Source organism: Oryza sativa, chromosome 3, assembly GCF_034140825.1.
Source record: "Oryza sativa Japonica Group chromosome 3, ASM3414082v1".
NCBI classification, from domain to species: domain Eukaryota; kingdom Viridiplantae; phylum Streptophyta; class Magnoliopsida; order Poales; family Poaceae; genus Oryza; species Oryza sativa.
The window spans coordinates 8,747,429-8,758,165 of NC_089037.1; the positions used below are offsets into that span (position 1 = coordinate 8,747,429).

Here is a 10,737-nt window from a genome sequence, read left to right on the forward strand (position 1 = left end):
CTTTATTCCGTATATGACTTGATATATGGTGAATACCGCCGAGTCTAATACACAAGTATGAGGTCTCACGTATCCAGGACACAGATAGTTTCTATTCTAATTTCTTCTTATATAAATAAAAAAATAGCCTTAATGGAATGCAATTTTTAATTGTGGATAATGGATTACCACGCACACATTTTCAACATCCTAAATGGCAAAGAAAAACTTACTTTATTATTTGTAAAATAACTTTTTACAACATTTTTCAACAATCTAATTATCATTTCATTCCTTTATAACCTCAAGTAATTGTCACAAACTTATCCATGAGCACATTCATACAGCCACTATATATTCCCTGTGATACTGTGTTTTTCTCTCAACTTTCCCAACCTCTCATCTCTCATTTTTCGTGTACATGCTTCCTAAACTACTAAAAGATATATTTTTCACAAAATAAATTCTATAAAAAATTACTTTAAAAATTATATTAATTCATTTTTAAAGGTTTTATAGCTAATACTTAATTAATTATGCATTAATCATTTGGTTTTGCGTCAGAAGGATACGTGTTGCCCTCTAGACCAAACAACTGTACCGGAAGCATTTCCACACGCCCCCATTACTCGTCGGAACTTTTGACCGGCGCTGAAGAAAACATATCCCGCAATCAATGATCATAATCAGCCCCTAACCCCTTCCCTTCCTCCCTTCTCCCTTTCCCCTCCCCTGAACGGCTTGTACGGAGGACCGGACAGCTGGGCAGCCAGACGCGCAGGGACGCGGTCGACGACTCGTCATCACAACACACTCCGCCCGCGTCCGCGAGGACGCGCAGGGCCGCACGGGGGCGCGCGCATCCAAGCCGTGTACTCCTGGTGTGTACGTGCCGGAGCGAGTACGCGACCGCCCAATGGAATTCGCGGCCGCTTTGAAGAAGCTTGATGCTTCGCGCTGGCCCGCCCCGTCCCCGTGGTTGGTTGGTTTGGTTTGGTTACTTGCTACTACTCCTACTACGACTACTATTCCCTCCCTGGTTTGCTCGGACGAACGAGTCGTGGACTCGCGGGTTGGGTCTGCGCGTCTGACCGCGTGGCGTTGCTCACACAGGCGAGCGAAAGCGAGAGACACAGGCGGGTGGGGGGGCGACAGAGAGGGAGAGGGAGAGGGAGAGGGAGAGAGAGACGCCGCCGGTTTCTTCCGCCTGCTCCCGCTCGTTCTTCCTCGGGGTGGGTGGGTGAGCCGGTCCACGAGGCGGCGTCGGCGACGGCGGGGCAACACTGCCGCAGCACAGGGGTCAGGAGACGGGGCCGGCGTTGGCGGAGGAGAAGATTGGGCACAACGAGACTATAGAGCAAGCGACGCCTCCTTTTCTTTTTTTCTCCGATCCATCAGGTGAACTAGGCCATGCGTCTGAACTTGTCTCCCTTCCCCCCTCTTCCTCCGGCTGCTTCATCGGCTCCTTACCTTGTTGGTGACCTAGAACCGCGTGTAGATTGGCAAGATTATTTTTTGTTTTTTGTAATTTTTTTTGCATGTGTTTTCTCGTGATTTTAGGGGAAGCTTCTCCCATCTCGTTGACTATTGAGAACGGATATTCGAATGGAGTGAGGGTTTTGTATGGCTAATCGTGAGCTGAGCTGGGTGATCTGGTCTTCGTGACAGTTCTGAGCACGAACTGGGGAACTGGCTTCGCATTGAGGTTCCAAGAAGGTCACCGGATTTGGCGCATGGGGGTCTCCGCCAGCTGCTTGTGGGGTGGCTCCGAGTCGAGGGGGAACCAAAATGGTTCTGCTGCGGTGACGTCTCCTCGTTCAGGTATAGTATTTCACTCACTTGGTTCCAGAGATCATGAGCTAGCTAATACTGTCAGAATTTTAATGCTGCTTGCATTTCAAGGTCTGCATTTGCATTTAGGAAAAACCAGTGTTGTTTTACATGAAAATGGCGATTAAATTACTACCTATCCTCTTCTGCCATGTACACATGTTGCTCCAGGATATATATGGTTATGGATGTGTCGAACAATCATTCTTTGGAGAGTCTACTGAGAGGATTTTCTTTTTCTTTATGTTATTGAAGCATTCAAAGGGATGAAATGATGAGAAATTCATGTTTTTTTTAATAATAGGAGGAACGTCTGAATATTTTCTGTCTTTTCATACATAGGAAAGTGTTGTTGGCAAGTTTCTCTTTTTAAGACAAAAGCAAGGCTCAACACACCAAAACTCACACAATATATGCTTCATGAGTATAATCATCACTCAAGATAACACATCCGAAAAAAAGTTCTTGATGTTCTTATGTCTTCCTTTAAGCAGTGCCATCTGCAAGGAAGTTTTGAGCGAGCTACTTCCTGCATTAGGGCTTAGGGGTCCTGTTGGAAACTATACTGTGTAAAAAAAAATAGGAAACACCATGTAAAACGGTATGCATTATAATTAATCATGCATATATGAGGATATTGGTCTTAACCTTAGAGCAGTCAACCTTAATGGCCACTATCATGTTTTAGTGAACTAATACATGTACTTCTTTTTATTACTTCTCTTTCCTATTTTTCTAAACAAACATTGATGATATCACCTCTGGAAGAAATGCAGGTCAAGTAATATCAAGAGCTGGAAGTAATGTACGAGTCTTCTCCCTAAAGGAGTTGAAGCTTGCCACTCGAAACTTTCACATGATGAACTGCGTTGGCCGTGGGGGTTTTGGAGCAGTGTACAAGGTGAGAAATGGACTCACTTTGTGCATCATATTTTCCTGGCTTCTTACTTTATGGCCTTTTATTTTATCATCACTTGCTAGTTTTACTGTAAGAATTCTCTCTTGATATTTTGTAATAATACGTTTTATAAGTCTGCAAGTATATAATGAATAACAACTAACAAGAGTCTCCTTCACTTAGGGAAACCTGAAAGATGGCACTCAAATTGCAATTAAAAAGCTGTCAGCTGAATCAAAGCAAGGGGCAAATGAGTTCTTGACAGAGATAAATGTCATATCCAATGTCAGGCACCCCAACCTTGTAAAGCTAATTGGTTGCTGTGTTGAAGGGACTAACAGACTACTAGTGTATGAATATGCAGAGAACAATAGCTTGGCACATGCTTTACTTGGTAAGTTCATTAAATCAATACTGACATATTGATCAAGTAAAGTCCAGCCATTGTGTTAAATTTACCTTTGTGATCAGGACCAAGGAGTAGGTGTATTCCGTTAAACTGGCAAAAAAGAGCAGCTATTTGTATCGGAACTGCTTCTGGCCTTGCATTTCTTCATGAGGAAGCACAGCCACGCATTGTTCATCGTGATATCAAGGCCAGCAACATTTTACTTGATAAGAAACTACTTCCTAAAATTGGAGATTTTGGACTGGCCAAGCTTTTTCCTGACACCATTACTCACATTAGCACACGTGTTGCAGGAACAATGTAAGTACATGTAAATCTTTTGATTATTTACCTGCTCTTGTAATGGATCTATGCACATTACGTGTAGATTTTTTCCAGAATAATCAGCTCAGTGTATGAATTTTTCCAGGCAGTTTTGTCAGCTTACTATTGTTGCCTCTATTTCTAGTGACCCAAGTTGACCTGTCATTGTCAAATCACTTAAATTGCATCTTGCTTAGTCTGTGATAGGATCATTTTACTTATCGTTTGGGATGTTATTTCTCCTGCAGGGGTTACTTAGCACCAGAGTATGCCTTGTTGGGACAGTTAACCAAGAAAGCAGATATATATAGTTTTGGGGTCCTTGTCCTTGAAGTGATAAGTGGTGAAAGCAGTAGCAAATCGACTTGGGGGCAAGATATGAATGTCCTTGTGGAATGGGTAACACACTTTTCTCTCCTCACCAGAGCACTAGTTTGCAGCAATTTTAATGCCCACATCAACTCTTGATAGCAGTAGTATTATTCATTGATTCATGACAGTGTACCAGCTTTTCCTTATGACATACATCTACATGGTCTTGTTCATCTGGAAAAAAAATAATTAAAGCTTTGATGTGGTTTAAAATTTAAATGGCAGACATGGAAGCTTCGAGAACAAGGAAGGCTTTTGGAAATTGTTGATCCAGAACTGGAAGAATACCCAGAGGAGGAAATGCTTCGTTTCATCAAGGTGGCACTCGTGTGCACCCAGGCCACGTCCCAGCAGAGGCCATCCATGAAACAGGTGGTGGATATGCTATCTAACCCAACAGAAATCAGTCTGGAGAACTTAGTCGCACCAGGTGTGCTGAAAGAACCCCGCCATCATTCAAGTAGTTCGGGTTTGACACCGGACACAACCTCAAACAGAAGCACCAAAGCCAATCCAGCTGATTCCTACAGCACACAGACCAGAGACATGAATAGCTATCAGTTGAGCACGATTGAGGTGTCGCCTAGGTGATACGGCACACTGCGCGCTTTCTTGCCAGATTCAGAGGGGCTCCCACATTGTCAGATTTTGCTGCGCTGACAGAGTTTTACTTGGAAATGAGAAAGTGAATAGGATATGCTTAAAGCCCTGATCCATATGCATCCGGATTGAGGAAATACACAGGATAGGATGGGCATTGCTGTGGGTTGCTGTTGTACACTTGTACAGAACTTGTAGTTATACTTTTAGGGATGCATTGCAAGAGTAGTGATGTCTTCAGACACCCAAAAGAACTTCACCATTCGAAGACGTGGTGAAGAACAGGGTGAAGAGTTGTCACGTGATGATCATAGTTTTAAGGCTTATTTGGATAGGCATGGATTAGGTTTAATCCTTCCATTTTGATGCAGAATTGGTTCATTATCTCTGCTTATCTAAAGGACTTAAACCTAAACCCCACCTATCGAGACAGGCCTTTGATGACATTACCTTCTTTTTACCGCTTATTGGCCCAATTTTTCTTACATCGTAGCTAGTGCAAAAACATGTGATTTGAGACAAATAGTTGGTTTCTGGAAATCCTTTGTACACTGATTTTTTGTTCTTTTGGGATATTCTCATATATGAAGTGACCGTCTGGACTCTGGACTGTATCCATTTGTGATAATATTATAGTGTTGTTGTATTGAATTTTCAACAGCAATTATTGGATTCCTGATTTCGTGCAATCAAACTCAGCGGGGAATGTGCGTGTCATTAAATATCAAGACTATTGAGCTTACACAATCTTGGTCATAAGGTGTGAATTACCATCACACCCCTTGCTTCTTGGGATCTAAAATGTTGATAATTCTGCCATGAGGATGTTTTGTGAGTGTAGCATAAGCGATGCCCATTCGCTTTTGGGTTTCTTTTGTTTTCTCCAACTTGCTTTCTGCTGTATATATACTCTGTAGCTGCAGGGGATTATCATATAATGTTGGTCACTGCTATTGTTTCTCTGCTGTCTTTCTTTTTTCTGTAAGGGTTTTCATGCTAAATGTATAATCTTTGGTTTTGTGCCGGGTTTAAACCTATCTTTATCTAAAGACGTCTAAAATATTCAAAATAGTCTCTCTTTTTTTTTTGAAGTCATTCAAAATAGTCTTTGTTTTGATGTGTATCTTAATCAGCACATTTAGTGAATGGTTATCAAATGATTCAAAGTATAGATCGCACATAACTCCACATGAATCGACTGCGACTGTGTTTCTGTACAGTGCATATTATAGTTATTATAGTTATATAATATAATGAATCTGCAAATTAACTGAAGATGATAGGGAGAAGAACTTGCACAACCGTGCACCAAAGAGGATGACAATACCCCTGTTAAGCCCTTGCTTGATTTAGCCAGAGAGCGCACTATACATGCCTCCACCAAACAAAACAATCTAAAAGCATATACCTTTCTAATGAACACAGCTAATAATAGCTCACGACCATAACCTCCAGTTTATTCGATTCACATGACAACATAGGCTTATTGCTTCTCTCAACTCACTGATGATACCTTTCCTGCTAAACATGCAGCGAGAAGAACCATGAACAAGAACTAACAAAATCAACTCTCTTGAGAGAGACTCTATTCCTTGTCTACGAAAGCTGATTCAGCAAGATCGATGGCTCGAGCCAGAGCGGCTGCCTTGTTCTCGCATTCACGTTGCTCGTCGTCTGGGCTGCTATCAGCGACAATGCCAGCACCAGCCTGAAGGTGAGCGACCCACTCCCGGCGCCTCTCGGTGTCTTTGTATGAGTACATCGTGTTGTGGCTTGGCGCTGTTGAGAACACAATGGTGCGGAGTGCAAGAGCGATAAGCATGTCTCCGTCAAATGATATCCCTCCAAGGCCGCCACTGTATGGTCCTCGTCTTGTGACCTCTAGCTCGTCTATCAGCTCCATGGCTTTCACCTGGTTATGTCAGACGGAATTTTGTTAAACAACGGTTTGTTCCAGAAAGGAATATGAAGTCCTGATGGGTAAATGAGATGTATTTGTTACTGTACGCAAAAAGGATATGAGCAATGTGATCGAAGTCAACAGAGCAAAAAAAGAAAAAAAAAGGAAAAAGTTCTAGCATAATTCTATGCAGTAGAAGACTTCAAATAGACTACCAAGAGGCTACACTGTCCCAACCATATGGCTTGTATTGCAAAAATGCAAATATGTCAAACAATCTCTACTGACATGAGTGTGGAACCAAAATGATCTACACAAAGAATAAATTTGGCAAACATGCTTAAAAAAAAGACGGAATGGAGGTTGGACAGCACATCACTAGATCCAAATAAGGAGATTGTAGGCAACATACCTTTGGTGCTCCACTAACTGTTCCAACAGGCAACGCGGCTCGCAGGGCATCCCAACTTTGGAGATGATCATCCAACTCTCCACTCACCTGTAAATCATTCAAACAATACATTGTTTTTCAGTGTAAGTACAGAAGACAAGAATCTCAAAGGCGCTCAGCCAGCACACTTACGTAAAAGAGCACTACATAGTACTAAGACACAATTCATACTTTTCATAGAAACCGAGAGAGAGAGAGAGAGAGATTATATCCAGAAACCAACTCATTATTGTAACCATTGCTCATTACACAATGTATCGTACCAACCCTAGAAAAGATAGCAGTGAAGATCAGTCACTTGTGGTGCTACTAAAAGCTTTGCACTTTCATGTCTATTAGACAAGACACATTTGAAACATAGAAGCGTCAAAATTGCAGAAATTGTTGGCTGTTTATAAAACAAGCCAATAAATTACTTAGAAACCACATATCCATTTTGTCGCAATAGGTAATACATCTGATAGTGTTATGCATACTGAGTTAAGATCCTAGATTTTCTTAGCATAAAAAGACATTTGTCTGAACTAACAATGCAGACTGGAATGCTGAAGGAAATAATAATGACGCAACATTGCCAAGGTATATAATGAGTACAGAACCATTGTTTCACAGTATAGAAGAAGAGCCTAACCGTGGAACTGATGTGCATGACATGGGAGTAGCGTTCAATGTTCATTAATTTCTCCACCTTCACAGATCCAGGTTTGGAGACCTGCCAAGTAGAAAGTAATCATAAGAAAAGTTGTTAACACATTCCTAACAAATCTGTCAAATTAATGCAACCATGACTCAGCCATCGAAAAAAAAGAACACAAACCTTTCCAACATCATTCCTTCCCAAATCTACAAGCATAATATGTTCAGCACACTGTTTTTCATCACTTAGTAGCTGTTGCTCTTGCATTTCATCTTCCTTCTCTGTCTTGCCCCTTCGAACAGTCCCAGCAAGTGGACGGTTAATAATTTTACCCTGAAAAAGATTTAAAAGGATGAATGTTAATGAAAAGAAAAAATGTATTCCAACTATCATCAGTAGGAGAGTTTACATACCTTCCTCACACGAGTAAGAATTTCTGGACTAGATGCTACCAGGACACAGCCTCTTGCCTAAGAGATCATAATAGTATATTATTATACATAAGAGCGTTTAGTATTATCTTATACAAATGTTAGAAACAGATACCAGTCAAAATAAGCGCATAGTGTAAATATACCTGTACATATGCCATGTATGGACTTGGGTTCACAATTCGTAAAGCTCGATAGACTTCAAATGGATTGGCGTATGTTCGCCTCTCAAACCTCTGGCTTAAAACAATCTGGAAAATATCACCAGCCATAATATGCTCCTTAGCCTGCATAACAGCATTCTTGTACTCATCACTTGTCATGGTTGATTTGTTCAAAGGTGTACCAAACTGCCGAGTGTGTAACTTTACAAATCCTGGAGAAAGCTTGGGTCTGGAGTGAAAATGAAATAAGATATAGAAGCTGTGAGCACCAAAGCAGAATTAGCAAAACACAGGATTGAAGGAATGGGCACAGGTTAGCTTACACATTTGAATTGTGCACTTTAGATAGCAACAGGTTCAGCCGGGACTTGCCATCTTGGAATGCATCCTCGGTGGTTGCATGCCGATCAAGATTTACCCAATGGATGACATATACTTTCTGCAGCAAACACATGAACCAAAGAATTTGAAATGGATATAGGTTTTCCACAAGTTGTAACTCACGGTCTCACATTTGCAGCAAGTTCAAATTCTGGAACTACCAATCTACAAGTTATTTTATGTCACAAACAGGATGAGCTCCGTGGTTTCTGCTGTTGTTGGCAACCAAAGAGAAGAAGCACAGGTTTGCAATTTGGCTTCAAATTTAGTGTAGGAAATAGTGTGTTATATATTACTAGCTAAATTGTGCATTGCAACAGATTTCAAAAAATATATCTAAAGTTCTTGACTAAAAATTATATTTTTGTTGGAAAAATGCATATATAATTTGCAAGCAAACATCGAACCACAAAAACCAAACCACATTCACAGAGATATATATTTATCCAGCCTTAGAAGATCCCACCAAATCTAAGGGATGGAAGATTCACCACCACTACTAGGTTCTTTTATAAAGAGATTTTTTTTCTTTTGTTACTGAAAGAGATGCTCCTACTGATAGTCTGATGGTGATGAAGAAAATCCAAAGTATAGGTTGATTCTATGATAATCCTCCTCCCAGGCAATCAAATAAAATAGCCCATAATGAGATAAAGGAAATGACACTGAAGAATAAGCACCTTCTCGACATTGTCGAAGACGAGAACATCATCATAAAGCCCAAGGTGAACATCAGGAAGGTTCCTATCGTCCTGGGGAGCACCGGAGAAGGGCAGCTTCTTCTTTTCAACATAACGGACTGTATCATAGGAAAAGAACCCGACCCATCCACCTATCACAAACAAAGAAACCAAATGCCATGGTTCACATTTCATAACCAACAAAATCAAATATTCCCCATTTCTTCTTCCTACTGTTTGATTTCGTTAGCTCACCGGTGAAGGAATCGGGGAGCTGATCGATCTGCTGCGGGTGCCATCCTTCCATCATGCTCCTGGGGATCTGCATAGGATCATCCACGACCTGCTCCGTCACCTTGCCCTTCTCGTGGTCCATGATTGTGACCTTGTGCTCCTTTGCCACGACCTCCATCACTGGGTGGGCTCCCACCATGCTATAGCGACCCTTCGAAGTTCGAACCAATCAAGGCACGCAGTGTTATTTGCCAAAGGATAAGAATCGATAAGGGAGCAGATTGGAAGGTGGAAGAACATGGAGGGGAGGGGAGGGGAGAAGGCCGTACGACGTTGGTGGTGCCCTCGGGCCCCTGCTCGACGGACTCGAAGAGGAAGCTGGGCGTCTCCATGTTGTCCTCGGGGACGAGGCAGCGGTAGGCGAGCACGGGGGTGAGGTGGTCGGAGACGATGCACTCCCACATGGGCACCAGGTTGCCCTTCCCGCTCCCACGCTCCGCCGCCTCGAAGAAGCGCCTCCTGTCCTCCTCCGCCGCCCGCGCCGCCGCGCTCCCGTTGATCACCGCGCTTGCCTCTGGCTTCCCCGCGGAGCACCTCACGCCGCCGCGCCTACTCGTCCTCCTCCTCCCTCCTGCCGCTACCGCCGCCCTCGCTCTAACCGGGGCCGCCGCCGCCGCCGGAGTGGCGGGGCGGGCGGCGAGGCGCGAGGGCGTGAACGTGGCGGCGGCGATGGACTCCATTGCGATAGGCTTTTTTTCCACAGCTCGTCAACTCCACTTCCCCCCACTACGATTTGGAGCACACGCGAATGGGAGAGCGCGTATATATAAGGAAGATTCAGCGAGGCGACCCCAAAGGAGTTCGATTCTTGAATTCTTGGATTGAGACAGGCCGAAGTGGTAGTCGGATTTTACCAACACGGAGTGGGATTTTTTTTTTTTTCGTCTTCCTCCCGTCGTGAGGAATGGTTGTGGCCGGCGGCGGCTAGCGAGATGGGTTTTTGGGTTTACTCTTCCTCGATGGGGAGAGGGAGACGGTGCCATTATAAACTGGGAAAAATACGTGGAAACTTAAAATTACAATAAAAAATAAAATGTACGAGATTTGTTCACATCATCATAAGTACTCATGAGTAAATCGTGATGACGTGGATAAATGTCGGACGTCCATTTTTCGATCCAACTGTATTGTATTTTTTAAGTTTCCACTACATATTTCCCCTTATAAACTTACCTATTTTAAAATATATCATTGTTATTTACTATTCCTATTTGAATTTTACAATTATTTTTGATATATTACTATTTTATATATCTATCTGGTGGATTCATTAAAAATTTTGATCAGCTTACCCTTCTCCCTTCCCCTCTCCACTCACTCATTTTCAATGAAATGAGCCTAACCACGATGGTCACCGATCCACCTCCACCTCTCCGGCGGCCATCTCTCCCTATCCCCTCGCCACCGT

General features: G+C 42.7%; 2 protein-coding genes across 5 annotated transcripts; one reads left to right on the top strand and one right to left on the bottom strand.

The window, feature by feature from the left end:
• Positions 1–723: 723 nt before the first annotated feature.
• LOC4332340 (cold-responsive protein kinase 1) lies at positions 724–5,055 on the top strand. Of its 4 annotated transcripts, none has more exons than XM_015775822.3 (7): positions 724–1,377; positions 1,648–1,800; positions 2,578–2,710; positions 2,891–3,101; positions 3,179–3,416; positions 3,668–3,818; positions 4,017–5,055. In XM_015775822.3, the coding sequence occupies exons 1-7, from the start codon at positions 896–898 to the stop codon at positions 4,380–4,382; spliced, it is 1,734 nt and encodes a 577-aa protein (XP_015631308.1). In that variant the 5' UTR covers positions 724–895; the 3' UTR covers positions 4,383–5,055. The 4 variants fall into 4 exon arrangements, with proteins under 4 accessions (XP_015631308.1, XP_015631309.1, XP_015631310.1 ...); XM_015775823.3 differs by having other exon boundaries at positions 1,040–1,377; positions 1,540–1,800; positions 2,586–2,710; XM_015775824.3 differs by having other exon boundaries at positions 1,040–1,377; positions 2,586–2,710.
• Positions 5,056–5,663: 608 nt separating this feature from the next.
• On the bottom strand, positions 5,664–10,445 carry ASA2 (anthranilate synthase alpha subunit 2, chloroplastic-like). The gene is made up of 10 exons (NM_001402126.1): positions 9,599–10,445; positions 9,291–9,480; positions 9,036–9,187; positions 8,298–8,413; positions 7,957–8,203; positions 7,793–7,849; positions 7,560–7,712; positions 7,374–7,454; positions 6,704–6,790; positions 5,664–6,303 (listed from the first exon to the last, which is right to left on the bottom strand). The coding sequence occupies exons 1-10, from the start codon at positions 10,007–10,009 to the stop codon at positions 5,977–5,979; spliced, it is 1,821 nt and encodes a 606-aa protein (NP_001389055.1). The 5' UTR covers positions 10,010–10,445; the 3' UTR covers positions 5,664–5,976.
• Between the last annotated feature and the right edge of the window lie 292 nt (positions 10,446–10,737).

Excerpts from the sequence above, each read along its gene's own strand:
- LOC4332340 (XM_015775822.3), top strand. The coding sequence starts at position 896 with ATGGAATTCGCGGCCGCTTTGAAGAAGCTTGATGCTTCGCGCTGGCCC. Across the intron at positions 3,417-3,667 it reads ACACGTGTTGCAGGAACAAT|GGGTTACTTAGCACCAGAGT; the intron begins GTAAGTACATGT and ends TTTCTCCTGCAG. Across the intron at positions 3,819-4,016 it reads TGAATGTCCTTGTGGAATGG|ACATGGAAGCTTCGAGAACA; the intron begins GTAACACACTTT and ends TTTAAATGGCAG.
- ASA2 (NM_001402126.1), bottom strand. The coding sequence starts at position 10,009 with ATGGAGTCCATCGCCGCCGCCACGTTCACGCCCTCGCGCCTCGCCGCC. Across the intron at positions 9,481-9,598 it reads CCGAGGGCACCACCAACGTC|GGTCGCTATAGCATGGTGGG; the intron begins GTACGGCCTTCT and ends CGAACTTCGAAG. Across the intron at positions 8,414-9,035 it reads TCTTCGACAATGTCGAGAAG|AAAGTATATGTCATCCATTG; the intron begins GTGCTTATTCTT and ends TGTTTGCTGCAG.